The sequence below is a fragment of the Calypte anna genome, chromosome 10, assembly GCF_003957555.1.
Source record: "Calypte anna isolate BGI_N300 chromosome 10, bCalAnn1_v1.p, whole genome shotgun sequence".
Classification (NCBI taxonomy): domain Eukaryota; kingdom Metazoa; phylum Chordata; class Aves; order Apodiformes; family Trochilidae; genus Calypte; species Calypte anna.
Genome location: NC_044256.1, coordinates 19,383,801 through 19,407,108, shown reverse-complemented (window position 1 = coordinate 19,407,108; position 23,308 = coordinate 19,383,801). Strand labels below are relative to the sequence as shown.

The window sequence follows — 23,308 nt, the reverse complement described above, 5'->3', positions numbered from 1 at the left end:
TGGTCAAAGCATTTTTAGAAAAATTATGTGCTTTCTGACTTTTGTTCCATCCTGTTTTAACTAGGGTTTTATACGATGGGAAAGAAAGAGTCAAGCAAGGTTGTGAAATAATTCAAAGTACTCCATATGGTCGGCCAGCTAATATTAGTGGCAGTGCCTCATCCCAGAGGGTGTACATCACGTACCGAAGGGCATCTGAAAACATGACCCAGAACACCTTGGCTGTCACAGATATATGTATCATCATACCAAGTAAAGGAGAGACCCCTCCACATACCTTCTGCAAGGTTGACAAGAATCTTAATAATAGCATGGTAAGAGTCAAAATTTGGAAGTGGAGCACTTAATGTTTGGCGAGGTAACGTTTGTGGGTTGTTTGTGGTGGTTTTCAGAGTACCTGGTGGGAAAAAAAATTGGATAGGCACACTCCAAAGATAAATCAGGTCTTGGAGGAGTTGAAAGATGACATTTCCTTGTTCCTGCTTGTAAGAAAAGTTTTTTAAAAGTCTTGTCTTTCTAGTGCTAACTTTGAAATGCTGACTTCAGCAGCTTTGGATTTGTCCTTAGAATCTGGTGGGTCACCGTGTGTCTTTTCCAGACATGGCTGTTTCTGGCAGTGATTTTACTGTTGTGATAGGAATTCTGTATCTAACAACAGCCTTCTGTTTTGTTTAAAATTCCTTATTACCTACAACCCTGCTTTAGAAGAGTCATCATACTCAGTAGTTACACAAACTTTTTCTCTGAAGAAGGCTGCATATAGGTGATGATGGATGCTAAAGACTATGAGCTTGTTTAAGTGCTTAGTATGATTCCAAAGCCAGTCATCATGTAATCCAATAATTTCTTTTGTTTTACAGTGGGGCTCAGCTGTATATTTATGTTATAAAAAGTCTGTGGCAAAGACCAATACCATATCATATAAAGCTGGTATGTAACTACTACTGTTTAGCTTGTTTTTTATCTTCAATGTAGCATGTACAGGCTTGCTTGTAATGTAGTAAGTTTTCTTAGTTAAAGAATTGTCTGACAAAGACATTGCCTTGGCACTGAATCTTTCCCTGAAGAATTCATTTGAAATAATGTCCTAAAATGAGCTTTAGAAATATGCATCATGACCATTTTGGTTTTAAATTTCCTTTTAATTGGAAGCTCAGTTGTGTTTTGATAGGATTCTACAAACCTGCTTGCCTCCCACCTATGTTTTTGTTGTTAATAACTTCCTAAGGGTATCTGTGTGTGTGTATATGCAGAAGAAAATATTGCAAAAATTGAGATGCAATTTCATGATCACTTTAAGAAACACTATGAAGAATACTGTAGACTTCCACACTGCCCTGAATATCAGTGGTATTGAGCTCTCTAAGTATTTTTGGATCATGAATCATCTTTGGTTTATTTTATTTATAAGACAGATTTGTTCTGGCTCTTATTAAATTTATTGGGTTTTTTTACTTTTTATCAAATACGGGATTTTGTTTGAGTACAAGTCAGGACCATGATCCAGACTGAAGCTTTAATTAACTTATATCCTTTTGATGAGGGTCTCTCAAAAATGGACAATAAAGATGGACAATAAATTTGTAATTAAATCAAAGTTGTAGAAGGCCCTGTCTGTGATAGTTGCTTGCAAGATTTTTTACTTCTTGGCAGGGAAAATATCCACTGCCCTTCTTGATGACTAGTTTTCATTACTTATTAATATTTCACTATAAATTGGTAAAGAATGTGTAGTGATCACGTTGTCTAGTGCAGATAAATCCTAAATCCCCTCACACAGTATTCATTCTCCTTTTGGAGTCCCCTGGGTTGGCAAGAAGAAAGAAAAGGTTGGTACAGCTTAAGGTGTAACTGAAGAGCTGTATGTTAAGAGCCTCTGCTTCAGAACTGTGTTTTACACTTCTTTTTCTAATTAAGTCTAAACAAAATAGCTGAATCCTCAGCTGATGCAAATCAGCATAAGTAATGGCTTCAGTTCTGTTCATATTTAAAAATAATAATGAATAATTAATAAAATATCAGGTTTTCCAGGAAACTTTTGCTGGCAAAAGCTAATTGCATTTATAATTGAAAACATCAATCTTATTTCTCAATTATTCTGGTTACCATTTTTTAAAATAAATTTGAAATCTTTACTCATTCTAGTGATGAATGGGAACTGTTGTAATAAAAGCTGAAATGCACACAACCTGCAAACAGAAAAAATAAATTGGTTATGAGTAGGTCCTGAAGTAGGGTTTCAGAGCAATATTAAAGTCAGGTGATTTCTCCTCAAGCCAGGGAGACATGCTGCCTCTTTCCAGCTATTCACTATGCCTGGTTATTTACAACCTTACTGCTCTTCTGAAGTTAGTATGTGTTCTGCATGATTTTTCAGGGCATTTTTAAAATGGAATGAGCTGTTACAAATCTGTTTCTGCTATTCCTTACATAACTCCCTCTTTTCAAATTGCCTCTACAGGTTTAATATGCAGATACCCTGAAGAAGATTATGAATCATTCCCATTACCAGAATCTGTGCCTCTTTTTTGCCTGCCTATGGGTGCAACAATTGAATGTTGGCCATCTAACAGTAAATACCCTCTCCCAGTTTTTTCTACATTTGTTCTAACTGGAGCTTCTGCAGAAAAGGTAAGTTGAAAGCCTGAAAAATGGTTGACAATTTCAGTGGAATAATTTGGTTGTTTATCTGTTCTGCATGGGGATAATAGTAATCCGTATTTTTTGTAGACAAACTTGAATGTGTATTTGGGCTTAATTCACAGACCACTTTAAAGAGTGACTTGCATTTATTTCTGTGCTGGTCTGCTGATCATGTAAACCTGCACTCCTTTGCTTTCCAGTCATGTTAGCCTTGAAACCAGAGAGCTATAAAAAGTCTGACTGCATATACATGCAAGCACACTATTTTTATTGCAAGCATGGAAACAACCTTGCATGTTTAAACTTGCTCTAAAAAGTAAATTGAATGGGAGAGGAATATTCCTTTGAGTTGCTTATAAAAGACACTTAAAATAACTTTCAAGGCAATTGTAGGAGCAGTTGACTGTTGTTGTATTCTTTATAATCATTCTTTTTCTCTCCCTTCAATTGTTTCATAAATTACCTGTTCTCATGTGACATTAAGTGTTTTAAATAAATGATAGTCTGGATTTTCACAGCCATAAGAATATTCCAGAATAGTTTGCTTCAAAAGATGGTGCATTCATGTAATTTTTTCTTTTACAGTAACACAGACTTGATTTTCTGTGCCTGTTTGGGCTTTGTTAGATTGTTTTGGAGGTTGAGGCAGACATTAACTTCAAAAATCAACTGTTTTGTTGCAGGTATATGGTGCTGCCATTCAGTTTTATGAGCTGTATCCTGAAGAGAATCTCACTGAGAAACAAAAATCTCAACTGGGGTTAGCAGCTGCTGCTGAGGGCAAGTCAGACACATGCAGAACAGTTCAAACAAATAAATGCATCTGTCTGCTCTCTCATTGGCCTTTCTTTGATGCTTTCAAGAAGTTTCTCACCTTTCTGTATCGTTACTCCATTTCTGGTCCACATGTTCTACCCATTGAGAAGTAAGTAATCTTTAATACTGCTAAAAAAGTTTCATTAGCCTGGAAATGTTCAAGGAATCAGATTTCAAATACAGTAATTGGCTTTTTTATGTTACTACACCTCATTTTTTCTTTTACAAACATTTTTTCTGATTAAACTTCAATGTAAGTTTTATGAGACTGAGTTTCTGGATTAAGCATTTTTTGTGATTTTTTTTTTTTAATTTTTTTCTTTGTCCACTTCATATCTCTTATACTGGTTTTAAAGTTATGATAAAACTACAATAATGAAAATATTTTTCATAAAGCTGAAAACTACTTTTGGCTTCTGATTTTTTTTTTTTAATGAATACAATAATAAGTAAATACAATAAGTACTTTATTAATTTTCATTTTCCAGCTTTATTTGCTTATTTCTCCCATTTGTAAACTGGTCGTTTTACTGAGGATATTTTAAATATATCTATGCTGTCTTGCATGAAGTTAATATAGTATCTAGCCCACTTTCTTTGGCTGTTTTAATGATGTTGAACATTTTCTGTGCCATATATGTGAATTTAACATTTTCAGCCAGCCCTGTTTCTGCAAGCAGAAAGACTTTCCCTTGATGTTTGCTCTATGTTCCATATTTCTGCCACCATATTCATCCTCTTGTAATAAAGACAACCCCCCAGATCTGTTTTCAGCCTGATTCCTTTCCTGGCCTTGTAGCCATGTGGCTGCCAAGTAGTGCAATTGAAAACATGGTAAAAAAGGGGTTTTTATTTGCATGCATCTAATGGCATAATATGCAGATACATTGGAATATTTGTGTGAAGTATTAGGTTTTAATCAGAGACATATTAAAGGAGTTTTCTATATAAAGCAATGCTTATTTTGGGGTTTCTCTGAATTTCTTCAAAATTTGAATAAGGGTAAAAGTTGCAGAAATCACAGGGAAGGATGAGCTTGTAGAATGCAGTTGTTGGTGGATTATTTGTTTCTTCCTGAGTTTCTACTGATTGCATGGAGTTCCTTTGAACATGAAAGATGGTATGTTTTACAACGACACTTTTAGAACTTTTGTAAGTTAAATCGATTTATAAAGCTGAGAACTTAAATTAAAAAAATATTTTCCTGTATTTCTAGTATTTGCAAAAGACTTCTAACTTTTAAAATCAAAAATATTACACAATATTTTGTATTTGGAAGTGAGGAAGATGGGTGTGGAGAAAATGGATGAACTTAATGACTCTCCTTGGTACTCAGCTGGGAATACATTTTTGTGAAGAGCCACTGATAGTCTGAGATATGGTGCTATTTCAAGCCAGTCTCAGCAGCAGGATTGCAAATGGTATTGTGATTCTCAAACATCAATATTTCTACTTTATAAATTTATTTTTAAAAAGACAAACCAGGCCTCTTTGTAATTTTTCAGTCTGGCAAACCAAGCTTGTAGTCTGCAAGATAATCTGTCCTGCCATTCTGGTTGTCACTAGTAGAAAAATAGATTTTTCAAGGTCAGAATTATCCCCACAGGCTTTGGGAGCTGTTGGTGTTGCTTTTTTTCTTTTTTTTCTTTTTCATCTCTGAGTAAGTATGTGCCATTTTTATGTAGTGAATTACTGGCAATAATTTTGTTTTGAGGTAAAGCAGTTTAAACTTGAATCCTACTAAATCGGAATGTTTCTTTTCCTCTAGACACATTTCCCATTTTATGCATAAAGTTCCTTTTCCATCCCCTCAGAGGCCAAGAATTCTAGTTCAGGTAAGTGTAAATTTCTTCTTAATAGCTATATCTTCAGTGAAGACAAAACAGCTTTTGAACAGGTTAGTAAATGGAAAAGTTATTGAAAAAAATGGAAAACACAATTTTTATGTTCAAATTCTTCAGGATTTTTTCCCTAAATTCATCCACTTATTTTTTACAGATTTCTCACTGTTTTTTCCAGTTTGGTTAAGGACTTTATTGAGATATTACAAGATACAAGTGAGCTGAGAATTTTTTTTTTTCCCAGAGTATTTGGAAATTAATGGAAAACTACTCAAGTCAGCATCTGGTTTGATTTTTCCAGTAGCTTTTAGACTCTTTTTTTTCTTGCTACTGTATGAAGGCTGAGTGTAAAATAAATAAATTAAAACCAGATGTGAAGAGCATATTTGTGATTACCTCTTTCCCCAAAGGGCTTCATGCTGTCCTCTACATAACAGATAGCCCTTACTGGGAACTGCAGGAGCCATGCACATTCAGCAGAGCCACACTTCATCAAATATGACCCTTACTCTGTCCTACCCCCAAGACCCAGCATATTTTACTAGGTGTGAGTGAAATGGTATAATTGCTAGGATTAGGTTACCTTTTATTTGCTGTTTCACCCATGTCAGTGTTGGTAGGAGAGAGGAAATCCCTATAACAAAGCCTTTTTAAGAGAAGGCTTATTAAATCCATTTTTTTCCCCCCTCTTTTCCTCCTAAGAGGCAAAATGAGTAGAGACATGTAGCAATTTTAGTGCTGAGAAAAGACAGCTCTATTCCCTTGTAGTTATTCTACCAATCCTGTGGTTTTGAATGACTTACAAAATGATGTTACTCTCTCTCTATTACTGCTTGTATGAAATAAAATAGAGAGCCCTGTGCAGTTTTCAGTCTTAATGCAGTAGCCCATATGCTAGTGAAGTCGTTCAGAGAAAATGCAATCTTGAGTTATATCTTTATGGAGTGCACTGAATATTTAAGATCCTCCTTAGTGTACTTGGATATTCTGGAGGCATTTACTGCTGTTACTGAGAGGAGGCTGCAGAACAGTTACACTAAAACTGGAGCTGACACATCTATCACTTTTACTAGGATTTTAAAGCTCAATTCAAACCCCAGTATTTTTACTTCTTAGGTGGTTGTGTTTTTTAATTCACCTTCAATAAAATATTTGTGCCTGAGAACAATAAATACAGAGAGCTGTGAGTCAGTTTAGAGAAAAAGCCATATTTTTTTAGCCTGCACTTTGAGGGAACTCTTTCAAAATACATATGGGTCTATGTCCTGGAACAATGTCTGGGTACCTAGAAGTAAGTGATGTGAAATTATGTCTGTAAAACCTTACTTTCAAAATGCTGTGTGCATTGAGTTAGTATAGCTCTAGTGGCTGATAGTACAGGAGAACACAGTTTTTGAAGGAGGCAGTGGCTGTAAGTACTTCTTCCTTCAAGCTGGTTTCAGGGTCTTCTGAAATGTGCCTGGTACTGCACTGAACAAGATGACAGGTGACTATATTGAGGATGTTTTCCCAAAAATAGCATGGGCAATGCTGTATTCTTGAAAATAGGCTTCCAGTTCTTTGTAGAAAGAGTGATTTCTCACTGCGGTTTGTTCATGTAAAACATGGTAGTCTTTTGCTAAATAATTAGTGTAGCAAATCCTTCTGAGTATGTGTAGCTGTAGAATGTCTTGTGAGTGCCTCTATGCTTTCTGAAAATGAGTCCTGATGTATTCTAATAACTGCATGTGTGCCAGCCTGAAGTGTAACCCATTCTTAGAGCCTTCTTAACAGCTGTTAGAAGTGGCATGTGTCAGACACTTGGGTTTTGAAGAAATTACAGCTATTAGTAATGCATCCAGGAATGCTCCTGGTGGCCACTTTCCAGCTGCCAACATTGAGAGGTTGTTTGTCATGTGAATGAAATCCCTTGGACTCTCTTCTCCATGTCCTGCATCCCTTGTTACCCAGATGTTGTTGTTCTAGTGATGTATTCACAACCTGAAAACTTCAAGAGCTCATAGAGTAATACATTTCACCCTCTGACAAATGGATGCAGTAGGTGCCCCTTCTGCCTAAGGGAATCTTGCTCTTTGAATAAATACCTGATTGTATTTATCTGCTGAGACACAACAGTGACAGGACAATTAGACTGCTCTTCCTTTCTGAGGGTATTTTATGAAGGCTACCTCATGAAAAAAATGAGTTGTTTGAATTCTGAGCAAGCTAATGGTGGTTGCTGTCACAAGGTGACTTGGAGACAAATCCAGCAAGTAGGGTGGTGTGGCCATCCTCATTTGTCACTGAAGCTAAATGTAGCATTGGCCTTCAGAAAGGTCTGCTATGTGAGGCATGCAAGGGAGCAGGGCTGCAGAGACCACAGACTCCTCTCAATGTTCCCTCTGTCTGTCCAGGCACAGTGATTATGTCTTAGTGCTCCAGCATTGCTATTTCTAATTCATCTGATTTTCTGCCTTCTGTCATCTGATGATCTGCAGTGTGGGCTGGAGTGAAATGTACTCAAAAATGAAATGTTACCAAAAGTTGTCAGAACTTGCAGCTCAGTTGTACAGACTCCTGTGACTTACTCGGTTACTGTGCTTTTGTACAACAGAAGATTAGCAGGAAGATCACTTAGCAGGAAGAATTAAGCTAACCAGTATCCTGTTATCTTGGATTTACTATGGCTGAAAATATCAATTGAGTTTTGATAAATTGATTCTGTATCAGTATTCTTGTGCTTATTTGAATCCTTCTATTCATGCTGAATGTAGGAATGATTTCTCTTGATGTCAAATCACTAAAAGAAAGGAGTGGAAATTGATAAGATCCTTGTCTTGGTTCTTCAATTAATGCAAATTTGAAAGATTTTATCAAAACTGAGCTGAGCCATTTCTACCACCTAAAACCTAATTCTCATGTCTTCCAAAACCAATATTGCTATATTTTACAGTCTGCCATCTCTCCCCATCATGTATTTTATCCACCTTTTTCCCCCTAAATCCAAGAAGAACCACCTCCTGGTTCCTCAAAGCTGTATCAGCTGTGGGTCCTCACTTCCCTTAAAATACAGAAGGCTTCATTTTTTCAGCAGTTAATATATTCAGGTTTTTTGCAGTAGTAGCTACTTTAAATTCCTCTTTATGAATATGCAATTTATTCAATTCTAACTAAGAAAGGCAGAGAGTGCTTTGCCTAGATTTTACTACAACACAGTGATGTCACTTCATATGCCACTCTTTACAGTGCTAAACATCTGGGCCATATAAGATTTGGCTTAGTTGGAATTTCATTTTTAGTTGTTCTTTGACTTAGTTGTGTAATTTCTAATAAATATTTCTAAGTTCCAAGTAAAAAGTATGCATTTCAAAATCTTTTTTCAGCTATCTCCACATGATAACCTGATTCTTAGCCAACCTGTGTCATCACCCCTTCCACTGAGGCAAGTAGCAGGATCTTCTTTTATTGTGGAATGTTTTCTGACTTATGTTGCAGGAAATATTTGGTATTTTGAGTTGTAACTGTGCAAATTAACTTACCTTGTCTCGTGTCCTTTGTAGCTGAAGTGTGGTTAGAGCTGTGGCCTGACTAGGATGCAGGCTTAAGGAAACAATATCTGTGTTATTTTAAATAATCTTCAGTCATGCTTTAGGTAGAATATAAATTCCTGGATCCCCTTTCTGGAAGTTGGTACCTGGGCTTCCAAAATGATGCAGCTTTTGTGTGTGAGGTAACCAAGGGAATTTTGTGACTGTCTTAACATTTGTCTTTGCAAGAGAATGATCAAAGAAATGCATCTTTGTCTTCCTGGCAATTGCTTTTAAAAAAGAAAATTCATCATACATGTGTCCTGAAAATAACAGAGACTGGTTAGAGAGCCTAAGGTAGTCCTGGTTACTCATGGGGAGTAACCATTCTTCACTGAGCAGTGAAGTGGACCAGGTCTGCCTTGAAAACTTACTAAAAGATTTGCAGATTCAAGTGTATAAAATCCTACTCTAACTCCTTATTTTCTATTTTTATTGAACTTCTAGATTTTTTTCCCATGATCCCTTGTAGCTCACCAGTGTGTTTATATTCCTTAACAGTGGGGGCAAGTTTTCTACACTACTTCAGAATTTAGGACCTGAAAATGCAGTAACTCTACTGGTGTTTGCTGTGACAGAACACAAAATTCTCATCCATTCACTACGACCTTCTGTCCTCACTAGTGTGACTGAGGCATTAGTCTCTGTAAGTAACATCCTTTTAATCACACAATGATTTTTAGATAAAAAAATGAGTTTTAGATAAAATCTAAAATTAGTAGGAGTGCTGTTTGGCATAAAGGTTACTTAAAAGTAAGAGTAAAAATAAACACCATTAGAAAAAGAAAACTACACGTTGCTACTGATACCCCACAAAGACAGAAGTGTTGGTTCTTTGTGTATAAATATTGTAAATAAGCATTTTCTTTGGTCATCACAACACACTGAGTATGAGTTCCTGATTTTCCCAGTTAGCACTGTGTTTTCCCTTGCAGAAGAATTTTAAGTGCATGTTATTTTCCTGCCTCCTTTCACTAAGCATTGTTTTTCTACTTCTACCTTATACAGTCTATTATACTGAAGAGCTTTTTTCCTACCAATGAAACCCACTGAACTTTAGAGAAATGAGTGCCATTTTTATTGAATAATCTCCATCTTGGTTTTCAGTAATAATCATCTGCCATGTTACAACATTTTGAAGTGGCAGTTAGTGAAGCTTGGTTTGTACTTGCATAGACTATTTTATTATACTTGTTTAACCTATGTTTTTGTCTCTGCATATTTTCAAAGATGATATTTCCCTTCCACTGGCCTTGCCCATATATTCCTCTCTGTCCCTTGGCACTGGCAGATGTGTTAAGTGCACCATGCCCATTCATAGTGGGAATTGATTCAAGATACTTTGATCTCTATGACCCTCCACCAGACGTTAGCTGTGTTGACTTAGATACCAATACAATATCTCAGTAAGTATTTATTAACAATTATTCTTCTCTATTAATATTTTTGCCTCCTGTTTTCAAAGGCAAAACCTAACTTTTTTGGCGAAACTTTGGGGAGCTTATTTTTTTTGTTTGTTTTAGACCTCTAAACTTTCTCATAGATCATCCCTCTTGAAATGAGGATGCTAGAAATTATACCTTCTGTTTAACATTGCAGGGTGGAGATAACAACCCTCATGGAATATTATTGCCTTTTATTCTATTACCTAAAAATCTCATTGCACGTGTTGGCATGTTTCCTGAGTTAACCATCCTGTGTCTCATTTCATTGTCCCTGGAAGAGAATAATAATTTTTGTTGTCCAATATCAGCTTTCTTAGAGCTGAAGAAATTTTAGTATCTTCATATGAGCATCTGCTTGGTAATTATAACAATTAAAACTTAATCCCTATCAATGTGAAGTGCAGGAGCTTCATGTTGACAATTAGAGATGTGAACTGCCACGGGTGAGAGCCTTAGAATCATCATTAACAAGCTGAAATAACAGGATTGTAATAGTTCTCCTTCAGAACTGTGTAGGGTACTACATTGCTGTGTAGCACTCATTATTTAGTATCTAAAATGTTAGTAAGGAATAACAGGGTTCAAACCATTGGGAAATAGCCATATTGTTAGGATACTCACAGCCACAAATTATGTATTTCCTTGCAATAATGTGATATAAAAATAATTAGAAGAAGGTCAGGCTTCTTATTTAGGATTCTAAAGAACACAAAATTAATTAAACTTGCATTTCAGAATTAAACTGTTACTTCAGTATAACGTTTAGGACACTCAGTGTCTATGTAGTGTTACTTCTCTAAGTCTTGGTTAATGGTTGAAGAACATTGGTTAATGTTCTTTTGTATCCTCCTCCTGTTGGTAGCAGCCTTTTCAGCATTACTGTGCCCAACTAAAAACTTCTTTCTTTCTTAATTTTATTTTTGAGTTTATTTTTGCTTCAGTTGTTGTGTGTGGATTTAGAGAAGGTTACGTATATGAAGTATTTGTAAACAGTATTTTTTGTCAAAGATCTTATGCTGATACCAAGTTTGTGTAGCAGTTCTGCTCTAAGGTTTTTAGGAAATACTTCAAATTGGGTTGCAATAACTTTGGTTTGGGTTTTGTTACTTTTTGGTGAAGGACATGTTAATGCATCACTTTTGATATTTGTCTAATTAGCTACATATATTTTAAGAAATATAATATATTTGCAGTTATTTCTGTTTTCACTCTACTTTTAGCTGATTTCTCTATACATCTTTGTAGAAGAGATTAATTCCATTTCATTGCATGAAAAAAAGTGTACAACAAGTGCTTATAATTTCTGCAGCTTTGTGACTTGAGGCTTGCTGGTGCCCTCTGTTGACCAAGAACACTGATTTATTTTTTTTTGTCATCATGATAATGACACATTTAACTCCAGACCTATATGTACTAAACACAATGCAATTAATGTATCAAACTGATTTCAGGTTACTACAAACATTCTAACCATTATGCCCATCCTAGTTCAAGTAGAAACAGCTCAGAATGTAGCATGTGTGGTGGTTGCTTGTGCAGTGGTGAGTGCTTAATACTATTAATGCATCTTCCATGAGGGGATGGATTTCAGTGCTGAAGAGCATGGCTTGATAATCATCATCACCCTGAAGTATGGGGCAGAGGTCAGATGGCTGTGATTAAATCTCTGTATGGTAAATGAAGTTTGGCTTTGGTTGATGATCAGTCCTGCTCAGTCTTGTTTTGATGGAACAAGTTGTGCCTGGTCTCCCTTTTCTCTGCTGGGACAGAAAGATCCTCTCAATGCAGCTTTCTATATGAGCAGGGTATATTCACACCTTTTTCCTTTCCCTTCCAGAACTGGAGATAAGAAAACGATTGCATGGAAGATCTTACCAAAGAAACCTTGTAAAAATCTGATGAACACTTTAAGTAATTTATATCAGCAACTGGCAGAAAGTGAGTGGGGAGTTACATACTAAGATTTACATTGGATATATGCTACATTAATAGATAGATCTAGCTAATTAAATATGTTCTTAAGTAACCCATTACGCTAAACATATTATTGTACAGAACAGCAAACTGGTGGAGGAGTCTTCCATATACATAAGGCAGGGCTCCATAGATATCCCTTGTATTGATGTTCATCTCCCTACCAAAAAAACCCCAAAGTTTTTATTAGAAGGGAATAGCAAATAGAAGAGCACTTGAACTAAGATTTTAAGATGGAAATCACAAATGTTTTATAAACACTGGCTTCATAAATGCATTTCACAATTACTGGACAGTTCATGCATATTGCACAAGATCTTTGTAATTGTCACCTGAATTTAGGGCACTTTTTAAAAGGCTCTTTACATCTTCTTGGCTATTGAGGTTACTAGAATTTAATACTTGCATCCCATCTCTGTGTTTGTCCCTAAAATACACTTCTTTAGTCAGATGTATAGAGTTTCACATGTTTTTACATACAGCTTACTCTGAGGGTTTTTTAAAGCTTTCTTCATCCTGGTTGTATTGTTGTAGTATCTGAAGTGATGAAAAGATAAATGTATCTTGCTTTTTGGTATTACCCAGAGGTACAGGAGTTGTGTAATGTCAAGCTGAATCCATTGCTGCATGGTGTGAATAGATTTAATTGTGAATATTTCAATCTCTTCCAAACTTAATGGAGTTCAGAAACAAGTGAATCTTGTAGAATAAAGAGATTTTTAACCATTATTGAAGGAAAAAAAAAAGTAAGACTTTATGGTTTTGTTCACAGTGCAACAGAGACCCAGAGAAGATGCATTAATGGAACTGGCAATGAATGACTATGATTTTAATTCTGGGAAGAAGTTGCATTTGTTAGACTTGGAGATCCAGGAAGCATTTCTGTGTTTCATGGCCTCAATACTAAAAGGTTACAGGTCTTATCTCAGGCCAATAACAGAGGCACCCTCTGAAACAGCCACAGATGCAAGTTCCCTCTTTGAACTACAAGGTGAAGAGTCACAAACTTCTTTTATGTGTCTTAAAGTATTATTTTAGCTTCTCTCTTATTTAAAGAATAAAAATGTTTGCAGTGTTCATGTTGTGAATGGCAAGTACAGAAAAACGTCCACAGTAGTGGCAGGAGTGAGCAGAGAGTTTATTGCTTACTGGCAGCATATATGCTGACTTCTGGTGAGGGCTTTTGTGGTTTGGGCATTCTTGCATGCTTTTGATTTCATTTTTGTAGGTTTCCTGAAAAGTCGAGATCGTTCCCACCAGAAGTTCTACACCCTGATGACCAAAACCCAGATGTTCATCCGCTTCATCGAGGAGTGCTCTTTTGTCAGTGATAAGGATGCAAGCCTGGCATTTTTTGATGACTGTGTGGATAAAGTAAGCACATCTTCATATGCACAGATTGATGGGTATGGAATGTGTGGGTTTCCTAAAGTCACCAAGATTTATTATGTCATTTTTTGTGGGTTCTGTTACATTTGTATGGCAGTAAAGGAATACCTTGCTCACTCTTGCTCTGCTGTTCTCATCTTTGCAATTGTTAATTATGTGACAAAAGGTGTGAAAGTGCAACATGATCATAGTTGGCATTTTTCTTGAAATAAGCTTAAAACTTCTGCTGAAGTGGAGCACTCGGAATGTTGTATTTCCCAGTTCAAATTGGATTTATTAGTCTTTCATCCAAGTATTATTCAGATTTTAAAATATCCTAATCTAGTTACAAGAAATGTTTGTATTAGTATAGTGCTGAGAACTTTTTTTTTGGTTTGGTTTGGTTTTGGGTTTTTCTCCTCAGGAGAACTGAACTGAAACCTACAGTCTTATATCCCTTTTTTGCTTCTGTGGTAACACGAAATAAATTTTTATGAGTATTTTAAGAAATTCCACACCTACTTGTCAGATTGCTGGCTACCTGTAACACACTCTCTTCTGGGACAGTGATGTTTAAGTACTGCACGTGTTGTTGGGATTTTCCTGCAAAGTAGGTCACCTGCAGAAAGGAATTACCTACTTGTTAGACAAGTTGTCTACAGAAAGAAGCAGTGTAATTGTCTCAAGTTTTCCTTTTTCCAGGAATTCACAAACTATCTTAGTTCAACACATATTTAAGCTATTGGCTTAATTGCATTTCAGTGGTGAAACTCATCACTGTGGAGTTTTACACCCTTAGAACTGTCTAAGTTGCCAAATAAGGTTTAGTTTATTTCTACTTTTCAGGAGCCATATGTTCTTGCTACTTGGCTGCTTCAGTTTGCTAATGCTTTCCATCTGTCTCATGCAGTAAAATGTGTAATTAAGAACACCTTTTTGTATGTTTATCATACTTTAAGTATTCCAGAATTCTACTGAAACTACTTGATATATTTTCACCTCACTGGAGGAAGGGAACTGTGGAGTGTCCTTCCTTTTGTGCACTAATTCTCTGCTGCTGAGCTCTTTAAGGCATGAAGAACAGGCACCCTTGGGTTCCACACCTTGCTTATTCATTTTTTTGAAACAACTTGACACTGGTCTGTAATTTACTTGCCACTTAAACCATTTAAACAATGGTTATAAATGTAGACTTGTGGCAGTATTTGAGATGAGCACCAGGCCCATCAATATATGTGAATTAAAAGAATGTGTTGCATGCTAGGAAGTAAATAGGTTTTGGGTTATGCCAACTCATTGAGATGGAAGCCAGAAGCAGAAGGAGTGCTTCTGAGATATTTGAGGAGACACAAGTGGTGGCAGAAAATCAGAGACAAAGCAATACAAATATTACAAATATCAAGTAAAGACTCTCAGGTGGAATGTGACACATTAGACAGAAGCTTGTAAGTTAAAGGTTTGTCTGTCCTTCATCTCAAATGAAAGCAGTTCATAGTTCCCTAACGCCTTGTTTGGGGTGGCTGAGTTTTATTTTGGTTCTTTATTTTTGTCTCAAGCAATGGAATACAATTCAATGAAACTGTTGGAGAGTTTTCTCCCACTTGGTGCTGCAGTTTAATGCTTTTAAATTTCCCTGGAGCTCTGGAGTGTGTTTCTGCTGCTGTCTTTAAGGCAGGGGCATTGATTGGGGAAGTGCAGATTTCTCCTACTTCCTGCAGGGGAAAGATTTTATGCTCAAATTGTCTGTTACAAATCTGGAAGCAAAACAAAACAGGTGCAGCCATAAGTTATGCTTAATTATAGTATTCTTACAAGTTGCCTTACTTATCTGAGAACCTGGCTATGTGAGGACAGAACCACTTAAAATTTCTGTATTTTCACACATGGAACTGTTGAGTTATCTGAAAGAGAGGAAAAAAAAGATCCTGAAGTTGCCCTTCACCTTTCAGATTATTGGTTTTTGGGGAAAAGAATAATAAAATTCTATTATGCTTTAATTTTAGTAAGGTCACATGGTTTTATTCCACTGTCTTTTTGAAGTGCAAGTCTATTTCTGCAGTCTCTGCAAACCAGCATGACCTTAATGACTATGTAAGTTCCTGAAATTGCTAGCTAGTAATACCTGGAGAAGCTGTTACTGCAGAATTGTTATCTGAAAACAGTCAGTTCAGAGCATATCTTGAAACACCAATTATTGTGCTGGAAAGAAATTTTTAAAAACTCTGTATCCTTTACTGTTCTCATTGTAACTTTGCAAAGCATCCTTATTTGTAAGATGCAATCCTTTCATGCTGATACAGACTCCCCTGCTTGGCCATGTAGCTTTTACAGCAGAAAACCTCAGCAACACCAGTAACTGCTTTTCCTTTTGACATCACATCTCCAGGTAGATATGGACAAAACTGGGGAAACACGACTTATAGAGCTGGATGAATCATACAAGAGTGAGCACACAGTGTTCATAACACCACCTGAGATCCCTCACCTGCCAGATGGTGAAGAGCACCCTCTACAATACAGGTAACCTGAGGACACAGGAGGGTGCTAGCCAAAATCCTAACAGCTGCACTCAAAGAGTTTAATTTCTGGGTTCTTGTGGTAATGTCCTGGTCTGGTAGCTACAAAGTACAGATTTTTTTTTCTTGTCTTTCTATGTTGTTCAAGTAAAAATGTGTATGTACATTGCCTAATGTGCCAACTATTTATAAATTTTAATGGTTTTGTGTATGTGAACACACAGAAGCAATAATACTTAATAAAACTGGCTGTGTTGTTCAGGTTAAGGTGAAAATTGAAATTAATGCACTCAGTCTGTTGAGCTGCTGCTACTACTGATAATAATACAAGCTGCAGGAACTCTGGGAAGAGAGTACATTTAAAGAATCATTGACAACTGGTGTTACTTATTTAGCAGTTGTGTCAAGTGAGTTCATCTATTGGTTCTTTCATAGGTGTTTCTCATAGTTAATGTACTTCTTTTAAATTAGCTTCATATTGTTCATATTGACTTCTCTAAGCCTCTCATCTGATGCTCACTAAAGACTAAGCTACACAGATATTTTTAATTAACTAGTATCAATGCTTAATGCATTTGATACATTTATTAAAGCAAATTCTGTGAAAGCAAACATGTTTATCAATTTTAGTTGCTCACACTGAAATAACAGGTTAAGAGGTTGTTTGTGCTGGCTTGTGAAATCATGCAGATGGTTCAGTAAACCACTTCATCAATGCTTTATTTAAAGGTATTTTCTCTTTCCTTCTGTAGCTTCTAGTGCACCTGTGTAATTGATTTCATTTGCTATTATGTGCCATGTTTACTTTGGGCTGCCTTACAGGAGCTAAGTGACTCATTTCTTTTCCAGCTATAATGGATTTCCAGTACTAAAACTGGATTTGTTTGAGCGACCTGAAGGATTTCTCAGAGCACCAAAAAACAAACTGTCCTCAAAAGCCAGTAGTCCCAACAGCCCATCACCAATGTTCAGGAGAACTAAACAGGTACTTGAGGTATCCTTGTAGTGGGAATTGCTTTGGGAAGTGGCAGCATGGCTTGAGTTTGGCTAAAGACTGGGTGGCAGTGGCTGGAGTCTAACCAATGATTCTTAGCTGATGATAGTGACTCTAGGATGGCCATGCTAATTATTCTTCAGAGGTTTACCCATGCTTCCTGCCTACACCATATTTTGTACAGGCCTCCTGAGCCCAGAATGTCACTGGCTCTGCTGTCTCTATACCATTCCCATTCTTCACACTGTTCTCCATGAGGATGAACTGTTGAGCTTCCATTTTTTTGATTGCTTTTCACTGTCCAGGGCTTTAAGGGTTCAAATGCATTCAAATGGTTAATGGTTCAAATGGTTAACACTAAAATAAATGCAGAACAAAAGTAATAGATAAAAATTTATAACAAGTGCAGTCTTTTAGGAGGAGAGGATTGCACAGCAACTGGTATTGGTATCACTTTCATTTTCTTTCCTACTTTCAGATGTTTTTCATCCTAGTGTTGCAATTTCTGTAGATATGATGCCTCTTCAGCTTTAAACATGTATGTTTTTGTAATGTGTAGGTAAATATACATAAATAACCTTTGCAATTCTTTACAGGAAATCAAATCTGCCCATAAAATTGCCAAGAAGTACTCCTCCATCCCACAGATGTGGTCCAGATGTCTGTTACGTCACTGCTATGGTCTTTGGTTTATCTGCCTTCCTGCCTATGTCAAAGTCTGCCACTCCAAAGTCAGGGCTCTGAGAACTGCCTATGATGTGCTACAAAAAATGCATACAAAAAAAATAGATCCACCTGATGAGGTAAAATAACCCCAGATTTTACTAAGCAGGGGAGGTGTTTGGCTCCAGAATTGCTGCACTAATTTGGGTGTGTTTTCAGGTGTGCTACAGAGTCCTCATGCAACTGTGTGGACAGTATGGTCAGCCTGTGCTAGCAGTGAGAGTGCTGTTTGAAATGCAGAAAGCTGGTATTGATCCCAATGCCATTACTTATGGCTACTACAATAAGGTAAGTGGTTTTGAAAGGGGAAGGGGAATAAAAAAGCATTTTTATCCAGGTAAATAGAAGCAGGGAGCAGCTGAGGTGTAATTCTGTCATTTTTCATAACTGGAAGAAATACAAGGTGGAATAATTGTGCTTCGTTTGTTTTGGCAGGTTTGGAAGTCTACTTTAAAACTGCCAAGTTGAAATTTAAGTTAGTGATTCCCACCTGACTGTATCTTAAGATGTTTCACTTTGATATTTCTAAAACAGGCTGTTTTGGAAAGCACCTGGCCTTCAAGCAATCGAGGTGGCTACTTCCTGTGGATGAAAATACGAAACGTTGTTTTAGGAGTAGCACAGTTTAAAAAAGCATTGAAAAAGCCACCAGCAAGTACCTCACATACAGCCATTCCTGGTAAAGTATTCACATCCTTTTCTTTTTTATTTTCATACTGATAAGAAAATTATTCTGAAAAGCTCTCCGTTGTGAGTTTGACTGTAAAACCATTTTAGAGAAGAAAAAAAGCCACAACTTCTGGAATAGTTTTTTTAAAAAAAGCTGTGTTTTTCCTTGTCTTTGATTCAAATATAGCCTGTCTCCAGTGTATCAGCTCAATACATTTTTTGAGACAAACTATGAATCTGAAATCAGTGTGAATATTACCCTAGGTCATGCCATAACCTATCTCATAACTGTCAGAAACTTCAACCTTGCCTTTTTTATTGAGTTTCCCCTATTTGATGATGATCATCATTTGATGATGATAATTAATTGAGGCAGCTAGAACTAGTCATTGAGGTGTTAAGTTCTGTTTGCACGTTCTGTGTGCCAACTGAAATAATTATATTTGGTTTTATCTAGATCACAAATACAATATTTGAGGCTGTAGATTTTGGTTTTCTTTCTTTTTTATTTCCAGTAAAGATTAAAGTGATGTTGAAGTGGCTATAATACCATGGTGATGTTTACCTGTAGTTATTTTCTGCTTAGTAGGTACTACTTTCCACAGTTTTTATAACTTACTAGTTGTAAAGCATAAAAGTACATTTTAAAATCCTAGCAATATCATTAGTTTAGTTACAGTTGACCTTGGAAGACTTTTATAATGTACACTAAGCAGTGCTTTAATATTGTATTTATGAAGAAGTGTTGCAAATTACCTCTTTAATTTCATGCTGCAGAGCATGGCTTCAGTGTTTATACTGTAAAAGTAAGCCAGTCATTTTTCTCACTTTTTTTGTGGTAAAATGTTCACTGTTAATTGGAATATACTTGATAAGAGGCCTTTGAATTGCTCTCAATATTCAATTTATTCTGCTTAACAATGTCACGCTGTTAAATACCATAATAGTCTTTTTTCTCTCCTTGTCCTGCTAGGGGGGCTTTCAGACTTTGCCAATAACACATCATTCAAAGAAGAAGCCAAGCAAGGGAAAACTTGTCTTCAAGATATCCAAGAACAAAAAGAGGACAAGAGAGAGAGTGACTCCAGTTCTCGTATGTACCTTCTGGATACAAATATCTAGTTCACTGTGAATAAATAAAGATTTCAGCAAAAATTAAGTGGGGCAGCTGATTTATTTATTTTTTTTTTACAGTGAGTGTATGTGATAATGCCAGTTCATGCCCATGCCTGAAGTTCTTTTCATTAAAAGTAATTTTCTGGGTGCCTAATGGTTTAACTTTTGAAATTACAGTCCTTTTTTCCCTCCTCTGTTTCAAGTAAGTGATAACACTTACTATAAAGGCTTAACTGTATAACTACAGCTTAATGTTTGTGTCTTTTAAAAAAATTAAATTGCTTAATAGGCATAATCCAGAAGAAAGACTTCTCTAGCAGCCTGTTTTCTTTAGAAGTCACTCGAGAGGAGAATAGCTGAATTTTTGTAGGTCTGTGAGAGTGAGTCTAAATTAATTACTCATCTCCTGGGAATTCTCAAAATTTAGGAAATGTAGGAAAAAAAGAGAAGGGCTTTGGATTTCCTATGGACCTTTCTTTTCTTCAGGTTTTACATCTGCTGCTCATGTTTTCCTTAAGTAGAGTTGTACAGCACCAGACTTCATGCAAGCACCTCGCAGATCAGATTGTGTAGTTAAAGTGGATAAGTACTATAGATTCTCATGTACATTCATGGAAAATAGTCTTCCTTTAAGTGGTGTCTAAAAACTGTCCCTCCTTTTCTGTATAAAGTGTCTGAAGTGGAGAGCACAAAAGGGAGTGGGGACTGCCTGCCTAAACTGAATTACCAGAACTCAAGTGATGCCAAAGCTGCTTCCAGCATAGTGCGGCTCAACGGGGCAGTTGACAGCACTGTAGCAGAAGCCAGCACGGGTGAGTGGGAGAGAAAATAGATATTGATTCCCATGCAATTTTGTCTATAATTACTCCATTTTTAGCACAATACTTTCCATGTTCAACAAAACTTCATTTTTTATTGCTGTAATGGTCGTGGCCGATGGGGGAGAAGCTCTGTGGGACTGACTTTAAGTCTGCATATGATCTCAGGGAAATGCAGATGAATATTCTGCAATTCCAGATTCTTTTTTTTTTTACTTTGCTGTGCTTAACATCTGCTCACCAAATCCTAGGTCTTGTTGTTTTCACACAATCTCCAGCAACTACTATTTTGCTTCAGGATGAACAGGAGGTTTGCATGTGGTACAATTAAAAGAAACTTTCAGGCGTGTGCACAAGTTTTTAATAATATGTAATCTGGTTATTGGAATATTACTGTCAACTGTGCTTGAAATACTGTAATGACATCCTTTAAAGTCTGCATCTTTATGCTCTGGCAAAAAATGATGACTTCTCTGACAATAGCTCCTATTGTTTGCTGTCTTTATAATTCATCAGGTTAAAAGCAATTCTGGCTCAGGTTTTTTTGCAATTTCCTTTAACTTTTTGCTATCCCTAGGGCTTTTCTTGGTGGTTAGTCTCAAGTACTCTCTAGTTTTGTAATTTGATGCCCTTTTAAATGTTTTGTCATCTGACTCTTCCTAAAAGTTATGACCATGATCTACTCAGCTTTCAACCACCAGCAAAATAAACACTGAATTCCTTCTCTGTGTTGTAAACTGCTTGAAAAAGAAATTTACATTCTTTTGTGATTTTGTTTAGTTTCCTTGCATTGCAAGAAGTAAAGCACCTGGTTTCATCTCTTTTTTCAGAGGGTTCTGTAGGATTGCTGTTTACATCATCTTTTGAGGATTCCAGTGGAGCAGAAGTTATAAAAAATAAATCCTTAAGAAGGAGACATAAAAGCGCAATAGAACCTGACTTAAGGGAGATGCCATGGGAGAACAGGAACCGTAACCTGAGTGGAGATGGCTTGGTGGGACTCATGATGAACAGCATGAGTCAGGAGTCAAACCCTGGAGAAATGGTTGAAAAACTAGGAGCTGATGCCAAAATCCTATCCAGTGCATTACAGAAAAGCATAAGGCCAAAAACTCTAAATATCAGAACTTCCTCTTTAGGATCTAAGAGAGAAAGCCTGGAGAAAGAATCTAGTGATGAAGATGCAGCTTTTGATGGCAGTTTTACAGATAAAACAGAGTCTCCTGTTATCTTTGATCTGGAAGACCTGGATGCAGAACCTGAAACACCGACAGCAGTGAAATCCTCCAGTGAAAAACCCAGAATGCTGAGAAGAAAGAGCAGCTTTGCAGTGAAGCCTGTTGAAAAGACAGATGTTGAAACTGGATTTGATCCACTCTCTCTGCTGGTTGCTGAGACAGCACAGCAGAAAGAGGATGAGGAGGATGATGATGACAGAAGTGTTTCTACTCCATCTGCAAGACGAGATCTAGCTGAAGAAATAGTCATGTACATGAACAACATGAGCAGCCCTTTGTCAAGTCGTGCCCCAAGCATTGAGTTGCAAAAACCCTATGATGATAGAAATGCTAGTAAAAAGAGCCCCACAATAATCCAGTCTTGTAGGAGGGCCAGCCTTCCCCCCAACTCCCCAAGGCCATCCAGTCTTATCAAATCCAAGAGTTATCAAGCAAAAAATGAAGAAAGGGCACGAGACAGACTTTGGTCCTCCCCAGCTTATTCCCCAAACAGTCCAGCAAGGGAACAGCCACAGGATGGGACCAGTGGAATAGCACTTGTGTCTTCACCATCCTTCAACTTGGATACGTTATTAACACCCAAGTTTGATGTTCTAAAAAGCAGCATGTTTTCTGCTGGAAAAGGGGTTGCAGAGAAAGCTAGCAAGTGGTATTCAAAATTTACAACATATGCTGCATCCACAAAGGTAAATTTTCATAATTACTTCTTTTTCCCCAAAAAAAGCCTAAGTTCCTATAAATTACAGAAAAAAGCTCTTTCAAGGTTAAATCACAGATTCCTATGTGAGGATATTCCCCTTTTGAATAACATGGAACATTGCAGACTACGTGCATTCATCAGGTTGTTTCAACCATCTTTGAATTGCCTGGATGCTTATTTTATTGCCCCAAAGCAAAGTTTTGGTCTAGCATGGGCTCAGAGTATATTTAATGGGAAATACAAAGTATTCCACAGTGTGCTGACAAGGCAGAAAAGACTCATCTGCCTTCCCTCATTTACCTACAGAAAAAATACTGCAACAATAATGCTTTTAATTCTTCACAGCTTTTATGAAAGGAGGGAAATTGGCTTGTGTAGATTACCAGAGTGATTTGAGGCTAATTTGGTGTTGAAGTAATTTGGGTAGAAACTTCTTTGCTGCTACCAGCCCAAACCAAAACTCATTTTATTCCCAGTACTTAGGAATGAAAATAGAAGCAGTTTGCTGTTGGAGTATTGTCTTAATGTGTTCAGTTAACTGGTCTCAGATTGTTTATAAAGTGTTAGGGATGCCTTGCCTATCCTAATACATTCCTATGTCTGCTAATAACTTCTATAGCAATGATGGGGAAAAGTTCCAGGATTAAAATGTTTAAGTTTTCATTTAAATCTTTTTATTCAGAAAATCTCTTTAAAAGAATCCTGATGTATCTATTTAACCCTGAGTGAAACTTGCCTTGTTTCTCATTTGTTCTGAAGACAGATCTGAGCTGAGTGACTCTACAAAGAGCAAAGTTCATGCCTTGACTTTACTGAAACAAAGAAGTCTGCCTGTTACTCTCACAAATACTTTTGCTTTCCCTTTCTCAGTGGAATTCCTT

The 23,308-nt window shown here is 36.7% G+C and overlaps 1 protein-coding gene across 1 annotated transcript in view; it reads left to right on the top strand.

Annotated features, from left to right (window-relative positions):
- The window catches only part of DENND4A (DENN domain containing 4A), a 43,886-nt gene that overhangs the window by 13,898 nt on the left and 6,680 nt on the right, over window positions 1–23,308 (top strand). Inside the window, exons 4-22 of the mRNA XM_030457327.1 lie at window positions 65–314; window positions 861–930; window positions 2,462–2,631; window positions 3,327–3,568; window positions 5,228–5,294; window positions 8,663–8,721; window positions 9,368–9,512; window positions 10,097–10,272; window positions 12,149–12,249; window positions 13,058–13,276; window positions 13,514–13,659; window positions 16,040–16,173; window positions 17,019–17,154; window positions 17,760–17,966; window positions 18,046–18,174; window positions 18,421–18,565; window positions 19,529–19,648; window positions 20,343–20,483; window positions 21,320–22,413. Of these exons, the coding sequence (XP_030313187.1) occupies window positions 65–314; window positions 861–930; window positions 2,462–2,631; window positions 3,327–3,568; window positions 5,228–5,294; window positions 8,663–8,721; window positions 9,368–9,512; window positions 10,097–10,272; window positions 12,149–12,249; window positions 13,058–13,276; window positions 13,514–13,659; window positions 16,040–16,173; window positions 17,019–17,154; window positions 17,760–17,966; window positions 18,046–18,174; window positions 18,421–18,565; window positions 19,529–19,648; window positions 20,343–20,483; window positions 21,320–22,413 (3,751 nt within the window). The remainder of the gene's footprint in view (window positions 1–64; window positions 315–860; window positions 931–2,461; window positions 2,632–3,326; window positions 3,569–5,227; window positions 5,295–8,662; window positions 8,722–9,367; window positions 9,513–10,096; window positions 10,273–12,148; window positions 12,250–13,057; window positions 13,277–13,513; window positions 13,660–16,039; window positions 16,174–17,018; window positions 17,155–17,759; window positions 17,967–18,045; window positions 18,175–18,420; window positions 18,566–19,528; window positions 19,649–20,342; window positions 20,484–21,319; window positions 22,414–23,308) is intronic.